At 48.1% G+C, this 17,099-nt stretch overlaps 1 protein-coding gene across 1 annotated transcript; it reads right to left on the bottom strand.

The window, feature by feature from the left end:
* Positions 1 to 1,360: 1,360 nt before the first annotated feature.
* On the bottom strand, positions 1,361 to 13,916 carry IDH3A (isocitrate dehydrogenase (NAD(+)) 3 catalytic subunit alpha). The gene is made up of 11 exons (XM_056865848.1): positions 13,875 to 13,916; positions 8,647 to 8,709; positions 7,210 to 7,293; positions 6,589 to 6,703; positions 5,663 to 5,850; positions 4,916 to 5,049; positions 4,022 to 4,124; positions 3,864 to 3,928; positions 3,244 to 3,328; positions 2,680 to 2,832; positions 1,361 to 1,460 (listed from the first exon to the last, which is right to left on the bottom strand). The coding sequence occupies exons 1-11, from the start codon at positions 13,899 to 13,901 to the stop codon at positions 1,377 to 1,379; spliced, it is 1,101 nt and encodes a 366-aa protein (XP_056721826.1). The 5' UTR covers positions 13,902 to 13,916; the 3' UTR covers positions 1,361 to 1,376.
* Positions 13,917 to 17,099: the final 3,183 nt, after the last annotated feature.

The following is a 17,099-nucleotide window of genomic DNA, read 5'->3' as shown; positions in this document are numbered from 1 at the left end:
GTCCCACACGCGCTGGAGAAACTGGCCCTGGAGTGATTCGAAGGGGTGGGCGTCAAACGTGGCCCCGCCTTGCAGCCCGTGACAGAGAGAAGTTTAGGACTTTTGACACCGTTCAGGCATAGCCCCCCAGAAGAAAAAAGAGTCCTGCATCCTATTTCTCTCTCTCAGGCTGGGACTGGGCACGACGGGAGATGCGTGGAGGTGCGAAAGCAACAGTTTCCTCCTCGGATAGGGGTTCCCTCCTCGGACAGGACCGCGCTATGAGTCTGTCTGCTCCCCTAGCCCTGTTCAACTTAACTAGCTGCCATTTGAAGGGGTGGGATACATCCCCCAGTCTATTTTGTTCGGCGAGATGTTATTCAGGGCAGAAAAGGTGACATGGGATGGTTTCCGGCCACACTAGCTTGAAAGTCCCCCTGCCTCATCCTCCCCTGGGCTGACTAGGTCATCCCATTCACTTTCCATGTGGGTTGTTTTGAAAAAATCATTCGCTACAGAGCAGCGGAAGTGTAAACTGAATAATATAGAAAGTGAGTATAATCGGAAGGCCTTCACATTCAGGAATAGCGGATGATGTATCTGATATTAGTCTAGAAAAGCCCCCCCCCAACCCACCTTTCAATCTATAGCAGGCAAAATCAGTTTACATAACTCATTCTCATTGGAGAGTGCCAGATCAAGAAATCAGCCATTTGTGGGGGAGAAAGGGATGTGGAGTTACCGCATTGGTTAAGATACCCGGGATTTTATAGACAGCCTTCGAAAATTCGGGGTTTACATAGCTGGAAATCTATTCATGCTTTTGGAGGGCAAGCCTTGGGTGCTGATAGCACACACAAAGTTTACACTGCCCTCTCTAAATTTTAATTCAAGTATTTTTGCTTTAGAAAATATATATAAGTACTTGTGCTATTTTTAAAAGGCTACTGTGTTCCATACGAACCACAGAGGGAAATAAACCAACCAAATCCACTTTAAAGTTGCACGTTCTCATATATGGAGAGACCGAGGGCTTTCTGGAAAGCAGGAAGATTTCAAAACGGGAAGATGGCTGACCATTTCCTCCAGTACCCTAAAGGAATTTGTTTCTCCAAAAAAGAAAAAAAAGGAGGGTGTGTGGGAAGGATGTTTGACACATAAATAAACGGATGAAAAGCACTTAGAAAGCCGTCTGGCAAAAGCAGGCACGAGAATAATCACATCCATTTGGGCTGAGCTGATTTAACAAAGAGTCTCAGAAAAAAAAGAAGTCTGCTTTCTCCGAGAGAAAGGCAAACCAAATGTATATAAATTGCATACAGCTAATGCATTTGAGTGAGAAGTTCTGCCAGGAGTGCGTGAAACTGACGCAGTACTTAGGGTGGGAGTGTTTGCGATTATTCCATGTCCTTCACTCTTCGGCAGATCTCCGCTGTGATTTCCGAGCACTTGGCGTTGCCTCCCAAATCTTTGGTCAAGACCTGGAATTGAGGGGAGGAAAAAATTAATTTCAGCAACTGGGCTGTTGGGGATGGACACCGGGCGAGTTCTGCATGTCACAAATTGGCAGTCTCCTCTCATGGCTGTGCACGAGGTCTTTTCCAGACAAGAAGCCTCTTTCTATTAGAAGCTATCCATGGGGGCAGTTCCCAGAGGGGTAGCCCGCTATCAGTCCGACATGGCACAGCAGAAAGGAGGGGTGGAAAGCACTGTCAAGTCGTAGCCGACTCATGCCGACCCCGTAGAGTTTACACCGCAAGAGACATTCAGAAGTGGTTTGCCACTGAAGAAGAAAAAGAAGAGTTGGTTTTTATATGCCGACTTTCTCTACCTTTTAAGGAGAATCAAACCGGCTTACAATCGCCTTCCCTTCCTCTCCCCACAACAGACACCCTGCGAGGTAGGTGGGGCTGAGAGAGTTCGGAGAGAGCCGCGACTAGCCCAAGGCCACCCAGTGGGCTTCATGTAGAGTGGGGAATCACATCTGGTCCTCCAGATTAGAGCCCACCGCTCTTAACCACTATACCATGCTGCCTATGTGCAGCACACTGGACATTTTTGGTGGTCTCCCATCTTAATCTGCTTAGCTTCCGAAATTGGGCCAGCCTGGGTCATGCAGACCAGGGCAGAGGAACAGAGGTGGTATACCACTACCTGCCTCAGTGACCCTGGACTTCCTTGGTGGTCTCCCATCCAAGTACTGACCAGGGCCGGCCCTGCTTAGCTTCTGAGATCTGATGAGGTTGGGCTAGCCAGCATGGTGTAGTGGTTAAGAGCGATGGTTTGGAGCCGTGGAGTCTGATTTGAAGAACCGGGTTTGATTCCCCCACTCCTCCACATGAGCGGTGGAGGCTAATCTAGTGATTACAAACGCTTAAGTGGTAGAGGAAGTCAGCATATAAAAACCAAGTCTTCTTCTTCCAACCTGAGCCGTCCAAGTCAGGGCCATGGCACCGTTAAAAACCCACAAATTTATTGTTGTGGACTACAGCCCGCTTTGCCACAGCAAAATCTCCTGCCGCAATAGATCGGTTAGCCTTCAAAGTCAACGCGAGACCTCTCTGCAGTTGAGCATACCGTAAGTACCCAGGGGAAAATACAACTTTGTGAACTGCCCGCAAGGAACAGTATGTAAGGAAAGCCTAGGGAAAACCGAGCGTACTCTAGGAAGAGCAGAAGGTGGACAGCGACCGAGGGTACCTTTCCATCCCTGATTGTATCGAAGCAAGCGGCCTCTATCCTCCGGGCGTGTTCAATCAGGCCCATGTGACGCAGCATCATCACCCCGCTCAAGAGCAGGGCCGTCGGGTTTGCCAAGTCCTTCCCTGCGATGTCTGGAGCAGTTCCGTGAACCTATGAAGGCAAGGAGCTCTGATGAAGAAGCGTTTTGCATCAGCAATCAAAAGAGATTTTTTTAAAACTCATACAGGGAAACACATATCATCAGTTTATCAGTATCGGGAGCATGTAAGCCCGATATTACAGTAATTACACTGGCTACCAATCCACCATAGCACAAACCGCGAACATTTCCACCTGAAAGTAACGGGACTGCTAATCTGAGTTTCTTTTGAAAACAGAAATGTCTGACTTAAAAGGCACATTTTGAAGATGCTATTTTTTTTTATACCAACCGCTTTTAAAAAAAAGGAAATTAAACTCTGGAGACTGAAGAGTTTCTGCAGCGAAGTGTGGTGAGTCACACCCCAAAACTCCAGCGAAAACCTAGTTCCAGAGTTTCATTTCCGTAGAAGAGGTTCTTACCGATTCAAAGATGGCAACTCCGTTAGCACCGATGTTCCCGCTTGGCGTTACTCCGAGACCCCCGATCAATCCTGCACACAAATCACTGCCAGGGGAGGGTGGAGAGAGGAAGAGAGGCAATAAGGTTGAATTATCTTATGTGAAGGCAAGCCAGCAGGGCATATTAAAAATCAGCCTGCTAAATCAACATGCTGGGCTGGATGGAAAACAGGCCAAAGTTTTATCAATTGGACAAAACAGAAGGAAAATGACCCAGCCTAACCACAAAGTTGGGTACCCAAAACGTGGTTTTAGATTATCAACCGTTTATTTATTGCCGTAAGAGCTTGTTCTTAATATACGCATGAGCGCTTTGTAATAAATAGATTTCTTTGTTTAACTGAATGTTATGTCACCCAACCTTTTGGGTACCCTACGAAGTTTTATCAACGACAAGAGAATGCAAGAGTGTTTAGAAGGAGAGGGCCCGAGCACACGTCAACAGTACCCAGCCCCTTTATGGGGCAAACCCCGAAAGCTGCATGGAGGGAGGAGAGAAGAAGGAACAAACAAGGGCAGTAGCAGGCTTGAGTATGCTTTTAAAAAACCCGTAAGTTTCTAACTAGCTTGCATCTTCTTACCTAAGAATGTCACCATATAAGTTTGGCATAACAAGGACGTCAAACTGACTTGGATCCTGCACCATCTAACGGGGGGAAAGGAGAGACAGGCTGGTATTACAAGCGCCCCGGAAATAGTAGCTCTTTTGCACACCTTATCGCGAATTCGTTCTACTCACATTGAGACACACCGTGTCGAGATACATCTCGTTAAACTTAATATCTTTACAGCTTTCCGCCGCTTCCCGGCACTTCTGCAAGAACAGGCCATCAGACATCCGCCTGCAAATTGACAAACAAGAAGCACCTGGTCAGTCAAGGGAGCTTGTCAGGGGCCCCAACAGATCCCAGAAGGTAACCCGTTATGACGAGTGGATTTCTCTCGGCCAAGAGCTATCGAATGAGAGACCGGGACTGTGGTTCGCCCCTTTAGAAAGCACTGACAGGCTCTCAAAGTTGTCTTCTGGGAGATGCCAACTTGTTTTCCTAGCCTTTACTTTTCAAAAGTTTGCATGTAAGCCAAGCCTAGTCTCTCTCTCTCTCTCTACTTGATCCCATCTTAAACCTTAGTGATTTGGCAGAAGAAATAAATAAATAAAAATAAAACATCAGACAAGAGTTAATTTTCACTTAAATTTTAGGCACAGCTGCCTAGTTTAATTGCACTATACAGGATTACCAAAATAATTTATATTAACACAAAATAAAAGTTAACGTTTCTCGAAGGATTACTTTCATAGCGGCTTCAAGAATTCAACTCCAGCCAACGCAAAATATGTTTATTTTAAGCAGGTTGAAAATGTTTTGGTGACACGGAAATTTGGAGTTTTCTTTTTTTTAACTCCAACAGAAAATTTCCATAACAAACACAACACGCTTTCTTAGCCGGTTGATATGAAAATTCTGTGTTTTGCTTCCTTTGGAAACAGGATGCAAAGAGACAAAGTCAAGCCTGGTCAGCTACGTACACTCGGTTCTGGCAACCGCGTGGCTGACAAGGGCAGGTGCTCCTCCGTTAACACAAAGCATTTCTAGCATTTAAGAACTTGGGGCACTTGGTAATGACCACTTACATAATGTTTGCTTTGTGCACGGCAGTAACTTTGCTTCTATGGTTGCTTCTGGCATACTCAAAAGCAAACTCTGCAATACGCTTGCTGGCTTGTTCTGTGATGAGCTTGATACTCTGTACCACACCCTCGACAATCTAAAGACACACAGAAGAAGAAAAAGAGTTGGTTTTTATCTACCGACTTTCTCTACCACTTAAGGGAGAATCAAACTGGCTTACAATCACCTTCCCCTCCCCACAACAGACACCCTGTGAGGTCGGTGGGGCTGAGAGAGCTCTGAGAGAGCTGTGACTAGCCCAAAGTCACCCAGCTGGCTTCATGTGGAGGAGTGGGGAAACAAATCCAGTTCACCAGTTTAGCCTCTGCCGCTCATGTGGAGGAGTGAGGAATCAAACCCAGTTCTCCAGATCAGAATCCACTGCTCCAAACCACCGCTCTTAACCACTACACCACGCTGGCAGAGAGGTGGAGAATGGTTAGTTGTCACTCAGTGATTTTCCACGGGAGAGTGCTAATTTGAACCCGTGCCTCTGAGTTCACCACCCCAAAACACTGCTCTTAACCACTACACCACGCTGCCTCTCAGATCTCCAATGGCAGTCAGAAACCCTTCTGGGCAGGAGCCCCATCCACTTTCTAAAGACAGTCACAGGTCCCACGGGTACCACGCTGGGGACTGCCCCCCCCCGCCCCCGTCCTAAGGAAATAAAACCCAGCATAACCCAGCAAGGATCTGTTTCCACGCACTATGTGCTCAATGCCGCTGTATTCGCCTTCCGTGTTTTCCCGTATTGTAACTATGTCGACGTCCGTGTAGGGGGTTTTGTAGCCTTCTATCGACACACAGGGACGGACGTTGGCGTAAAGGTCGAACGTTTTGCGGAGCAGCAGGTTCATCGACGGGTGGCCGGCGGCGATGGGAGTTTTCAGAGGGCCTGAAGCAGACGAGCAAGATGGAAAAGCATCAGTTAAGAGCACAGAGATGGGGAAATAGTTCGCAATCCAGGCAGGACATTCTTTACTCTCAATTCTTATTTAATGCTTTAGCTCTTCCCACCCCAATTCAGCCAAAGTCTGAGGAATGGGGCGATCTGGGTTCAAATCCTGGTTCAGTCCTGAAGCTCACTGGGTGACTTGTCCTCCTTTCTCAGCCTCACCTATAGGGTAAAGGTAGTCCCCTTTGCAGACACTGGGTCATTCCTGACCCATGGGGTCACATCCTGACGTTTACTAGGCATACTATGTTTACGGGGTGGTTTGTCATAGCCTTCCCCAGTCATCTACACTTTACCCCCAGCAAGCTGGGTGCTCATTTTACCAACCTGGGAAGGATGGAAGGCGGAGTCAACCTTGAGCCGGCGACCTGAAACCGACTTCCATTGGGATCGAACTCAGGACGTGAGCAGAGCTTTTGACTGCAGTACTGCAGCTTACCACTCTGCGCCACGGGACTCTCTAGCCTCACCCATACCAACATTTTATTGCACCAACTCTGTGACCTTAGGCAGATGATGAGAGGGAAGACACCTTGGCCATCTTCTGGGCATGGAGTAGGGGTCACTGGGGGTGCAGGGGGGGGAGGTAGTTGTGAATTTCCTGCATTGTGCAGGAGGTTGGACTAGCTGACCCTGGTGGTCCCTTCTAACTCTATGATTCTATGAACTCTGGAATACCTTTCAGCCCCATTTTATTTTTGTCCATGGAATCTTTGGCATCTTGAGGGATCATCCATTTCCCTCCAGGCCCTTGAATCGCGGTCACGCTCCTCTCTTCAAACTGAACAGGAGCCTAAAAATGCAACAGCTTTGCGTTAACTTCAGAGGTGGTTTCAGAGGGGAACAGGCAAAGCGTCGCCAAAGAGATTGTCATCCAGAGTTTGGGGCCCCTGGGGATTCCACCTCCCCTCCTTAAAACAGGCCCTGAGGCAGAGGTTTTCAGGATGTGATGGGAACTTTTGCACACAAGCCGTAGGCTAGGAGGAGCAACTGCGATCAGCCGGCAGGAATACGCCAAAGCTTTGATCTGAATTGCCATCACAGGCACATTGAGGAATTTACTGGCTGGCTTGTTAGTTAGATTCAAGCCTACTAGCCCCTTCGAGACCAACAAGATTTTTTTTGGGGGGTGTAAGCTTCTGAGAGTCAAAGTTCCCTTTGTCAGGTATTATGTACTCAAACCTAGCGATTCTCCTCCAAAAGACCTAACTGTACTTTCAAGCCTACCCCTCTAAACGAACAAATCTCAGCAGCGCTGGAAATAACAGGTGCAAAACGATTAATAAGAGAGCGGCTTACAGCGGCGGCTTCGAAAATCTCCACGACGGCAGCAGAAATCTCCGGTCCAATGCCATCCCCTGGAATCAAAGTTACTGTCTGTGTCTAGGTTAAAGAAACAAAAGCACACAACCACCACCAGATATTATGATTGAAGCTGTGTTTGACAGAACTCTGCAAATTATTCGTCGCTTGCAGGGTGCCACAAGTTACTTTGTCGTGATTTAACAATTGTGCCCCGAAACCGAATAAACACTCATACTGAATTGGGGAGGTGCCTAAGAAATGGCATCCCTTCAAAGATACAAGACGTAGGATCTGGCTTACCCCCAATAGCGGTAGTTGGCAGCCCTTCTGGTGTTCTTTATGTGTTTTTAATTGAAGAAGAAGAAGAGTTAGTTTTTATATGCCGACTTTCTCTGCCACTTAAGGGAGAATCAAACCGGCTTACAATCATCTTCCCTTCCCCTCCCCACAACAGACACCATGTCAGGCAGGTGGGGCTGAGAGAGCTCTAAGAAGGCTGTGACTAGCCCAAGGTCACCCATGGTCGATACTTGGATGGGAGACCACCAGAAATCCAAAGTTGCTATGCAGAGGAAGAGCAAGGGCAAAAACCCTCTGCTCGTCTCTTGCCTTGAAAACCCCATGAGGGTTTACCATAAATCGGTCGCAACTTGACAGAGCTTAATTATTAATCACATTGTGTGGAACAGCCCGATCTATGGAAAACCCTGGGATGTCCCAAAGTCTTCTCCGGGACCCTGCTTCGGCCCGTATTTCACACACATGCAACCAAGCAAATATCTGAAGCAGGACTTAAGTAAGACAAAGAAGCATAAAAGGAAACATGTAGAGTTACAGATCAGACTGCAACACTACACAGCTTGTGGGGGGAAAGCAGACCGCCAGGAGATGCCAGCTATGCAAAACCCAGCATGTACAACATGCTTAGGCATCAACATGACTGCTGATGTGTAGTTCTTAAAAAAAAGAAGAAAAAAAGATTCAATCTAAGAAGCAGAGGCATACGTGCCTATATAGCAAGAGATTCAACATGCTGCTATTTGCTGATAGGAAGTATTCCAAAAGAATGATGCAGAAGATTAGAAGGTTCTCAATAATTTTCTCCTCTACTAATTTTCAAGCCCCCAAATCAAATTTAAACTGTACAGCAGAAGATACTTAATTACGTACGCAAATCTTCAGTGCATTAGCTTTCTAAGACTAACTTAAAAAATATTTGGGGTGCTTTTAACATAATTCAAGAGGATCCCCACCCCACAATGAGAAACCGCAAACAAACGTTTAATCTGGCAATTTATCGGTTTTGAAGCATGTGTTAAGTAAAGTAAGAGGATTTTCAGATTAAGGTAACTGACCCAAGAATCGCTTAGGGCGTGTTTTATTCAACACCTTGAGAAGCTTCTTGAAAAGAAAAATAACTAGTGTACTCACAGTGCTACTAAAACGCCTGGTCACCTGTTTTTGGAATTTGAAACCCCCTAGTAAACGAAAGACCTGTGAAAACGTAACAGGAGGAGAGAAAATACCAGCATTTTAGACAAATAAGAGCCAACATAAGAATCCACCAGTCTAGTAACCCGACACGAACATAATTACTAAAAACTTGGTTACCCTGAGTTACTGCGTACTACATTTTGCCTTGACATTACATTTGAGATCAGCACCACCCACATCTCCCAGATGCTTACCAGTTCTTTCCGATGCGCTTGGAAAGTCTCCTGGCAACTGGCAAAAAGGGTATCGTTCCATGATCTAGCTATTTTTCAAGTTTGTTTTTTTCTTGCACTATCACATGCTCCTATATAAGCAACTGGGCTTGAAGGCCAACACCTCTACTATGTAGATAGGTACTCAGAGATGTACAATTTCCAGAAATTGTGAAGACTTTGGGGGAGGGAACTTTTAAAACAAAAATCTTCAGAAAAATGGAACCGTATGCAATTACATGAACACATGAAGCTGCCTTATACTGGATCAGACCCTCGGTCCATCACAGTCAGTATTGTCTACTCAGACTGGCAGCGGCTCTCCAGGGTCTCAGGCAGGGGTCTTTGGCATCACCTACCTGCCTATTCCCTTTAACTGGAGTTGCCGGGGATTGAACCTGGGACTTTCTGCATGCCAAGCAGATGCTCTACCACTGAGCCACAGCCCCTTCCCCATGCCCTCATTGGTTTCTTATCTAGGCTAAAATTATCTCACCGTTTCAACGATGCAGAAAATTCATTATTTATGACCGAGCGCACAGAACCATACTATTTGGCATGTTTATGAAATTCAAATGTACAAATGCGAACAAAATTGTAAATACCTAATACTAAAGAGAGATCATGCTGCAAGCTGGTTCAGCCTTATACTATCTTAGCACATATCTTAGTTATTGCCATTTGAGAGATACTAAGGAATAAAAGAGAAACACCAATTTTGTACCAAATAATGGCGTGTGTGTTATTTGTTCAGAAACAGTCTCACATAGCTGTAACAAGACTAGCAGCATTATCGGGAGATCTCCATACTACACATTCTGAGTAAAACCTTGTCTTAAAAAGCTTCTCACTCATTCCAAAATTGGGGTGGGGGGGTGGGGGGGGTGGGGGGAGGTCCTATATTAGCTTTTACCTTCTACACTACTCTAACGTCGTCCCCACTGGAAAACTCTACAACGCCGCTGAGTCTCATCGAAAAGGGAATGTAAGCTTGTCTTCCAACAAGGAAAACTGCAGAACTGGGACCTTAGCTTCCGTGACAGATAACATGCTGCAGGAAGCTTTAACCGCACATTGCCTTCGTTTACTAACTGGGATTCCTCTCAATTCACTTCTTAGGTTCAGCTAACTTGTAACTCCTGCCTCCTGCACATTCCTACTAACAAGGTAAAGTGTCCCAGGATCACAGGTAAGCCAAGCCTTTCACTAACCACCCTCTGATTAGCCCTTTGGGTAGCTTGATGATGGTACAAGCATAAAAGAAGAGAGATTCTCCATTCTGTTCTTAGTCAATTTCCAACCCTGCCTCTTTTTCAAGGGTGTCAAACAGAAACTGACTACATCAGGCTGCCAGCCACTTCCTGTCTAATCAATTTCACTCCAGAAAAAATAAAGCATAACAGGAGAGGAGAGATTCTCCATTCTGCTTTGTCAGTTTCCAATCACAACCTTGCCCCCTTTTCAAAGGTGTCAGCCAAAACTGACTAGATCAGACTGCGGGCCCCCTTCCTGTCTAATCAATTTCACTCTTACAATATAGATAGATAGATATAGATATAAATAAATAAAGCACGTTTCCTCCATTTTTCGAAGGACTAGGAAATTATGCAATTCCAGAAGGACTCTGGGCAGTGGAGGGTAGGGGAGAGGAACGTGTGAATCCCAAAGGGACCTGCAACAACAACACCAAAATGCACGGAGATCTGTTTGCAGTATCGTGAAATACATTTCTGAAGACAGGCTGTGGAGTACAGAATAAGCCGGCAAAACCAGTCTGAACAAAGACTTTGGTGCCACAGAAGTAACGCTCCGTGTACACCGCAGGCAACTATCTCTTTACAATTCCACTTCCATGGCTCAGGGGGGGAAACGTAAAGCACTTCCTAAAGCAAGCTAGACGCTGAAATCAGTGTGTCATGGAAGTTTGGCTAAAAGCAAATTCAGACTGAGAGACTCTGGTCTTTGCTCTGCCGCTTTACCAAAGCTTGAAAAGGCCAGATCATTAAGAGAGGAGGGCAGAGGGCCATCTAGCGTCTAATCTTGGAAAGCCGAGTGGGAGCGTGCTTCCCTGACCGGACATAACCCGAGCGTTCAGCTGTTCTCCCTAATGGGCAGTGAAAAGGCAGCCCTGGGACTAAAGAATGGGCACTGCAAACTTCTATGTTTGATGTCACATGTGGCCCTTGTTCTTGCAAAGAACGTAATAATCACAACAGCTATGAAACCCATTTCAAAACATCCGACCCCCAAAGCCTGATCTGCCTCCTGTTGCTCTAGAGAGAGCAACAAGAGAGCCAGCGTGGTTGTAGTGGTTGAGAGCGGCAGACTCTAATCTGGAGAACTGTGTTCGATTCCCCACTCTTCCATGGGAGCGGCGGACTCTAATCTGGTGAACCGGGCCAGTTTCCCCACTCTGCCACATGAAGCCTGCTGGGTGACCTCGAGCCAGTCTCAGCCCCACCTACCTCGCAAGGTGTCTGTTGTGGGGCTTGTAAGCCGCTTTAATTCTCCTAAAAAGGTAGAGAAATTTGGGGTATAAAAACCTACTCTTCTTCTTCTTCAGCGTAGGGTCCCCATGTAGGAGGGATCCTGCAACCTGCATTCCTGGCTTTCTGCACTGAGTGCAGGATTCCCTGAAAAGCGAACACTTTCTTTCTCTTCGCCCTTCCTCAGAATGTTTCCAAGGCTTTGGTTTCTTGCCCTTAGCCTAGGATATACTCGTCACTCGCTCTCTACTGATGTAGTCAAAAAGGGCAAGAGTCCAGTAGCACCTTAAAGACTAACAAAAATATTTTCTGGTAGGGTATGAGCTTTCGTGAGCCACAGCTCACTTCTTCAGATACAGATACAGTGAGCTGTGGCTCACGAAAGCTCATACCCTACCAGAAAATATTTTTGTTAGTCTTTAAGGTGCTACTGGACTCTTGCCCTTTTTGACTACTACAAACAGACTAACACGGCTACCCACTGCGAATTATCTCTACTGATGTTTACTGAAAAGCTTTCGACAAGTTACGACAGGCAAATGCTTAGGGCTTATTTCCTCTCTCCTCGGCAGGGACTCCCAAACAGAGAGCCACATTGTGTGAATGGATGTGGGGCGGTGTGAATTGCACAGGAGTTTTCAGTAACATGTTTCTTCTGTCGATCACACCAGCAAAAAGCAGCCCTGGTGAAGGGTGTGAACGTGTTACGATGAACATCTCCTGTTTGTGTGAACACACGGCAGGGAACAGAGAGAGAGAGAGAATACACTTGTACATGAAAAGCCGTCCTGGCTGTTAACCTTACAGGAGCCAATAAATAAATAAAATTGTCTTAAATTGGTTGGTTAGAGGTGTGAAGCTGTCTAGAAAGTGAGCCGCTGGCGAGGAGCCTGTGAAACTTTACTGTTAATGACTACAATGGAATGCAGATGAGAAGGTGAACCAAGGCACAGATCTGACCCCACCGGGCTCTCCCCTCGCAGATGGCTTCGAAATATTAAGCAAAATCACAGAAGACAGCTATCAGCTGTGATGCTAAAATAACCTCCGTATTCAGAGGCAGCATACAGCCAGCTACCATAAACCGAAGATGTACAACATCAGAATGTACATTGTGAACATCCTGCTATCGGGCGGTTTTTGGGCTTCTCAACGCCAGTGTGGGAACCAGAACTCTATCTCCAATGGACTTTGGGTCTGATCCAGCAAGCGACCATTTTGTTCTCTTAATGGTGCCTTCATACCCATCATGGACAAGTTGTGCAGGCCAGGGAGAAATCGATTTATGGGGCATACACCAACGGTGGTGCTCTCCGACCTAGTCATAGGAACACATGAAGCTGCCTTATACTGAATCAGACCCTTAGTCCATCATGGTCAGTATTGCCTACTCAGACTGGCAGCGGCTCTCCAGGGTCTCAGGCAGGGGTCTTTCACTTCACCCATTGCCTGGTCCTTTTAACTGGAGTTGCCGGGGATTGAACCTGGGACCTTCTGCATGCCAAGAAGAGGCTCTGCCACTGAGCCAAAGCCTATAATACATGAGCCCTTTAAGTTGCCTTATACCGAATCAGACCCTGGGTCCATCAAAGTCAGTACTGTCTACTCAGACCTTCTGCATGCCAAGCAGAGGCTCTGCCACTGAGCCACAGCCCCTCTAACATCTGTGGGCATTTTGAAGGCACTGGGATGGCCACCGGCAAAGCTGGACTGTACAGGAACCCAATCCGTCAGATAATTTCGGAGAGCAGCCATTCTGGTCTGCAAGTAGAAGAGCTAGGTCTGAGCCCAGCAGCCGCCTGGCCCACCTCACAGGGTTGTTGAGAAGGCAAAAGAGAGAAAGGGAGAACTGCGGGCAAGCACACCTTGGATCAAGAGCATAAAATCCCACGGGCAAGCTCTCAACCCAGCCTACCTCACAGGGTTGCTGTGAAGATAAAAGAGAAGATGGGAAGTTGGTTTTTACATGCCGACTTTCTCTACCACTTAAGGAAGAATCAAATTGGCTTACAATCACCTTCCCTTCCCCTCCCCACAACAGACACCCTGTGAAGTAGGTGGGGCTGAGAGAGTGTGACTAGCCCAAGGTCACCCGGCTGGCTTCATGTGGAGCAGTGGAGAAACCAAACCAGATTAGAGTCCACCTCTCTTAACCACTACCCCACCTTGGCTCAATGGGACTCGGACCGGAAACAGGAAGTCCAGCGGGCAGCCTGTCGGCCTGGCTTGGCCTACCTCGCAGGGCTGTTGTGAACCAAAAAAAGCGGGGGCAGCAGAACGGGATGAAAACGTGATGGGGGGGAGGGGGAGAGGCGAAGCTCCCCTTCAAGGGCAAAGAGGGGGGTCGGGGCGGGTGGGGGAGGGGGCAGCCCAAGGTCACGCGCGGGGTCAGGGCGGAAGTCTCGCGAGATTTGGGCCCCGGCCCTCCGAAGCCGCCGCCCTCCTTGCCCTGGGCCCCGGCCCTCACCTGAGGCGCCCACCGCGGGGCGGCCATGGCGGCGGAGGCGGCGGCTCTTTCCCGGCGGCGGACGGAGCGAGGCGAGGCGGGCGGCGAGGCGAGGAAAGGCCGCGCGGCCTCCTGGTTCCCCTCCTCAGGCCGGCTCGGCTCCCGATTGGTGGGAGCAGAGGGAAATCACGCCCCCTTCCCAATCGGCTCGGCTCCCGATTGGCGGGGGCAGAGGAAAACCACGCCCCCTTCCCAATCGGCTCGGCGCCCGATTGGTGGGAGCCGGGTGAGGCCGCGCCTCGGCGGGCCACGCCCCTTCCCCCCCCTCTCTCTTTTCGCCGCAGCCCGGCAGGGAGCATGCGCGAGGTGGGCGGCGAGACATTCCGGAGGGACGAAGTCGGGAGTGCGCAGGCGCGGGGGCGGAAGGCGGTTCGGCGAGTCCCTTTTTGAACGGCTTGCAAAGCGATCCTGTGCAGAGTTCGCTCCAGTTTAAACCCGTTGCAATGCACGGCCTCAGGTTGGAGTAAATCTCTTGGGGATCGCACTGCTAGGCTCGTTTCTTTGTGCACGGAAAACTACATGAGCAAATAAAGCTTCACGCCTCTGTTGCATTAGGGGTTGCCAACCTCCAGGTACCAGCTGCAGATCTGCTATTACAACTGATCTCCAGCTGATAAGAGATCAGTTCACCTGGAGAAAGTGCCAATTGGACTCTATGGCATTGAAGTCCCTCCCCAAACCCCGCCCTCCTCAGGCTCCGCCCCACAAACCTCCCACCGGTGGCGAAGAGGGACCTGGCAACCCTAATAATAAAAAAAATGCAATAATTGCATGCATATTTTGTATTGTGGCTGGGTTTTTACATAAGAACATGAGAAAAGCCCTGCTGGATCAGACCCAGGCCCGTCAAGTCCAGCAGTCTGTTCACACAATAGCCAACCAGGTGCCTCTAGGAAGCCCACAAACAAGACGACTGCAGCAGCATTCTCCTGCCTGTGTTCCAAGGCACCTAATATAATAGGCCTGCTCCTCTGATCCTGGAGATAGGCAGGCCTTGGCTCAGAAGAAGAGACTCTCTTTTGCATGTAGAAGGTCAGAGGTTAGAGCCCCAGCATCTCTAGGTGAAAAGGACCAGGCAGTAGGGGATGGGAAAGCCTGAGACCCTGGAGAGCCGCTGCCAGCCTGAGTAGACAATACTGACCTGGATGGACCGATGCTCTGATTCAGTATAAGGCAACTTCATGTGTGTTCATAAGTCCACCTTTCTCACTGATGCTCAAAGCAGATTGCTAGGGTTGCAAATCTCCAGGCAGGGCCTGGAGATCTCCCGGGATTACAACTAGATCAGTTCCCCTGGAGGTCACCCAGCAAGCTTCTGCGGCTAAGTGGGATCTGTACCTGTAAGTCAATGCAGTCAGTAGAGTGAGACATCTGATAGACAATGCAACAAACTCACAAAGCCCACAGGGCCAGTTTTTGCTCTTCCTTGGCCTGGCCTACCTTGCAGGGTTGTTAAGAGGATAAAATAGAGGAGAGGCGAACGATGTCAGCCACTTTGCATCCCTATTGGGCAGAAAGGGTGGGGTATAAATGAAGTAAATAAATAAAACCAGCGTGGTGTGGTGGTTAAGAATGGTGGTTTGGAGCAGTGGACTCTGATCTGGAGAACCGGGTTTGATTCCCCACTCCTCCACATGAGCGGCGAAGGCTCATCTGGTGAACTGGATATGTTTCCCCACTCCTACACATGAAGCCAGCTGGGTGACCTTGGGCAAGTCACACTCTCTCAGCCCTACCCACCTCACAGGGTGTCTGTTGCGAGGAGGGGAAGGGAAGGCGATTGTAAGCCGGTTTGAGTCTCCCTTGAGTGGAAACCAACTAAGGCGGTTTGCGTTTCAGGTCTGTGACAAACCGAGCACAGTCGTTTCTCTCCTGAGACCAATGGCAGGGAACCCAGCTTACGAATGAGCTCTGCTTCTGGCCTGTTAAATGGATATACAAGCAACGACGGGCACTAGGGGAAGACCTTTGGACCCACAAAAACGGACTTTGGACCTTTTCAGGTATTAAGTGCCGCTAATGAGCTGCTTCATGAATTAGTTAGCTGTCTTCTACAGGCTGTGCTGTTTACAGCCAAATTTGAGTCATAAGATCATAAGAAAAGCCCTGCTGGATCAGATCCAGACCCATCAAGTCCAGCAGTCTGTTCACACAGGGGCCAACTAGGTGCTTCTAGGAAGCCCCCAAAGAAGATGACGGCAGCAGCACCGTCCTGCCTGTGTTCCACAGCACCTAATATAATGGGCATGCTCCTCTGATCCTGGAGAGAATAGGTACACATCACAACTAGTATCTGTTTTAACTAATAGCCATGAATACCCCTCCTCCATGAACATGTCCACTCCCCTCTTCAAGCCGTCCAAGTTGGCAGCCATCAGCGCATCCTGGGGCAGGGAGTTCCACCGTTTAACTATGGGTTGTGTGAAGAAATACTTCCTCTTGTCACTCTTACTTACTCAAAAAGAAGCGCTATTGATTCTAAGGGGGCTTCCTGCCAATTTAGCATTCCAGCGTAGTGGAATTAGAGCCAACTATGATGTTGTAGTATATATTAAGATTCCATTTTTCTTCCGTCGTGACAGATCGCAGGGGATTCCCAGAGGGGCTCCCAACCAGGCACTGACCAGATCCATGTAGCTTCAGCAATGCTTCTGTGAACTCTGCTTCCAGGGTTCTTAAATTTGGTATAGGGGTACGAGTGTCAGACAAGAATCTGGGAGACCCAGGTTCAAATCCTCACACTACCATGGAAGCTTACAGTCACACACACTTAGCCTTCCTGTGTTTATTAATGAATTTTTGTATATATTACTTTTGCCCCTTTTGTAATTAATGTTTCCTTTATTTATAAACTGGTCGTGGACTGTAATAATAAAGAACTTGAACACTCAGCCTAACCTACCTCACAGGGTTGTCATGAGATAAAAGGGCGGAGAGGAGAACGACATAAGCTGCTTTGGGTTCCTGCTGGGGGAAAGGCAGGTTATAAATGAAGGAACAAAAATTGAAATGTGCAGGAAACCGTGCCCTGACCTGGTTAGCCTGGGTTAGTTCAATCTCAACAGTTCCCGGGAGCTAAGCAGGTTCAGCCCTGGTTAATTCTTTGATGGGAGACCACCACGGAAGTCCAGGGTGTCTACACAGAGGCAGGCAACATGCCAGCTGAGGAACAGGTTAAAGCGTCAA

This window comes from Euleptes europaea, chromosome 20, assembly GCF_029931775.1.
Source record: "Euleptes europaea isolate rEulEur1 chromosome 20, rEulEur1.hap1, whole genome shotgun sequence".
In the NCBI taxonomy this organism is placed as follows: Eukaryota; Metazoa; Chordata; class Lepidosauria; order Squamata; family Sphaerodactylidae; genus Euleptes; species Euleptes europaea.
Note: the sequence above shows the minus strand (reverse complement) of the source record. Positions and strands in the feature narration are given on the sequence as shown.

Coding starts and splice junctions, on each gene's coding strand:
- IDH3A (XM_056865848.1), bottom strand. CDS start 13,901: ATGGCCGCCCCGCGGTGGGCGCCTCAG. Junction 8,710..13,874: donor CCCCGCGGTGGGCGCCTCAG/GTGAGGGCCGGG, acceptor ACGTTTTCACAG/GTCTTTCGTTTACTAGGGGG. Junction 3,329..3,863: donor TTATATGGTGACATTCTTAG/GTAAGAAGATGC, acceptor CTCCCCTGGCAG/TGATTTGTGTGCAGGATTGA.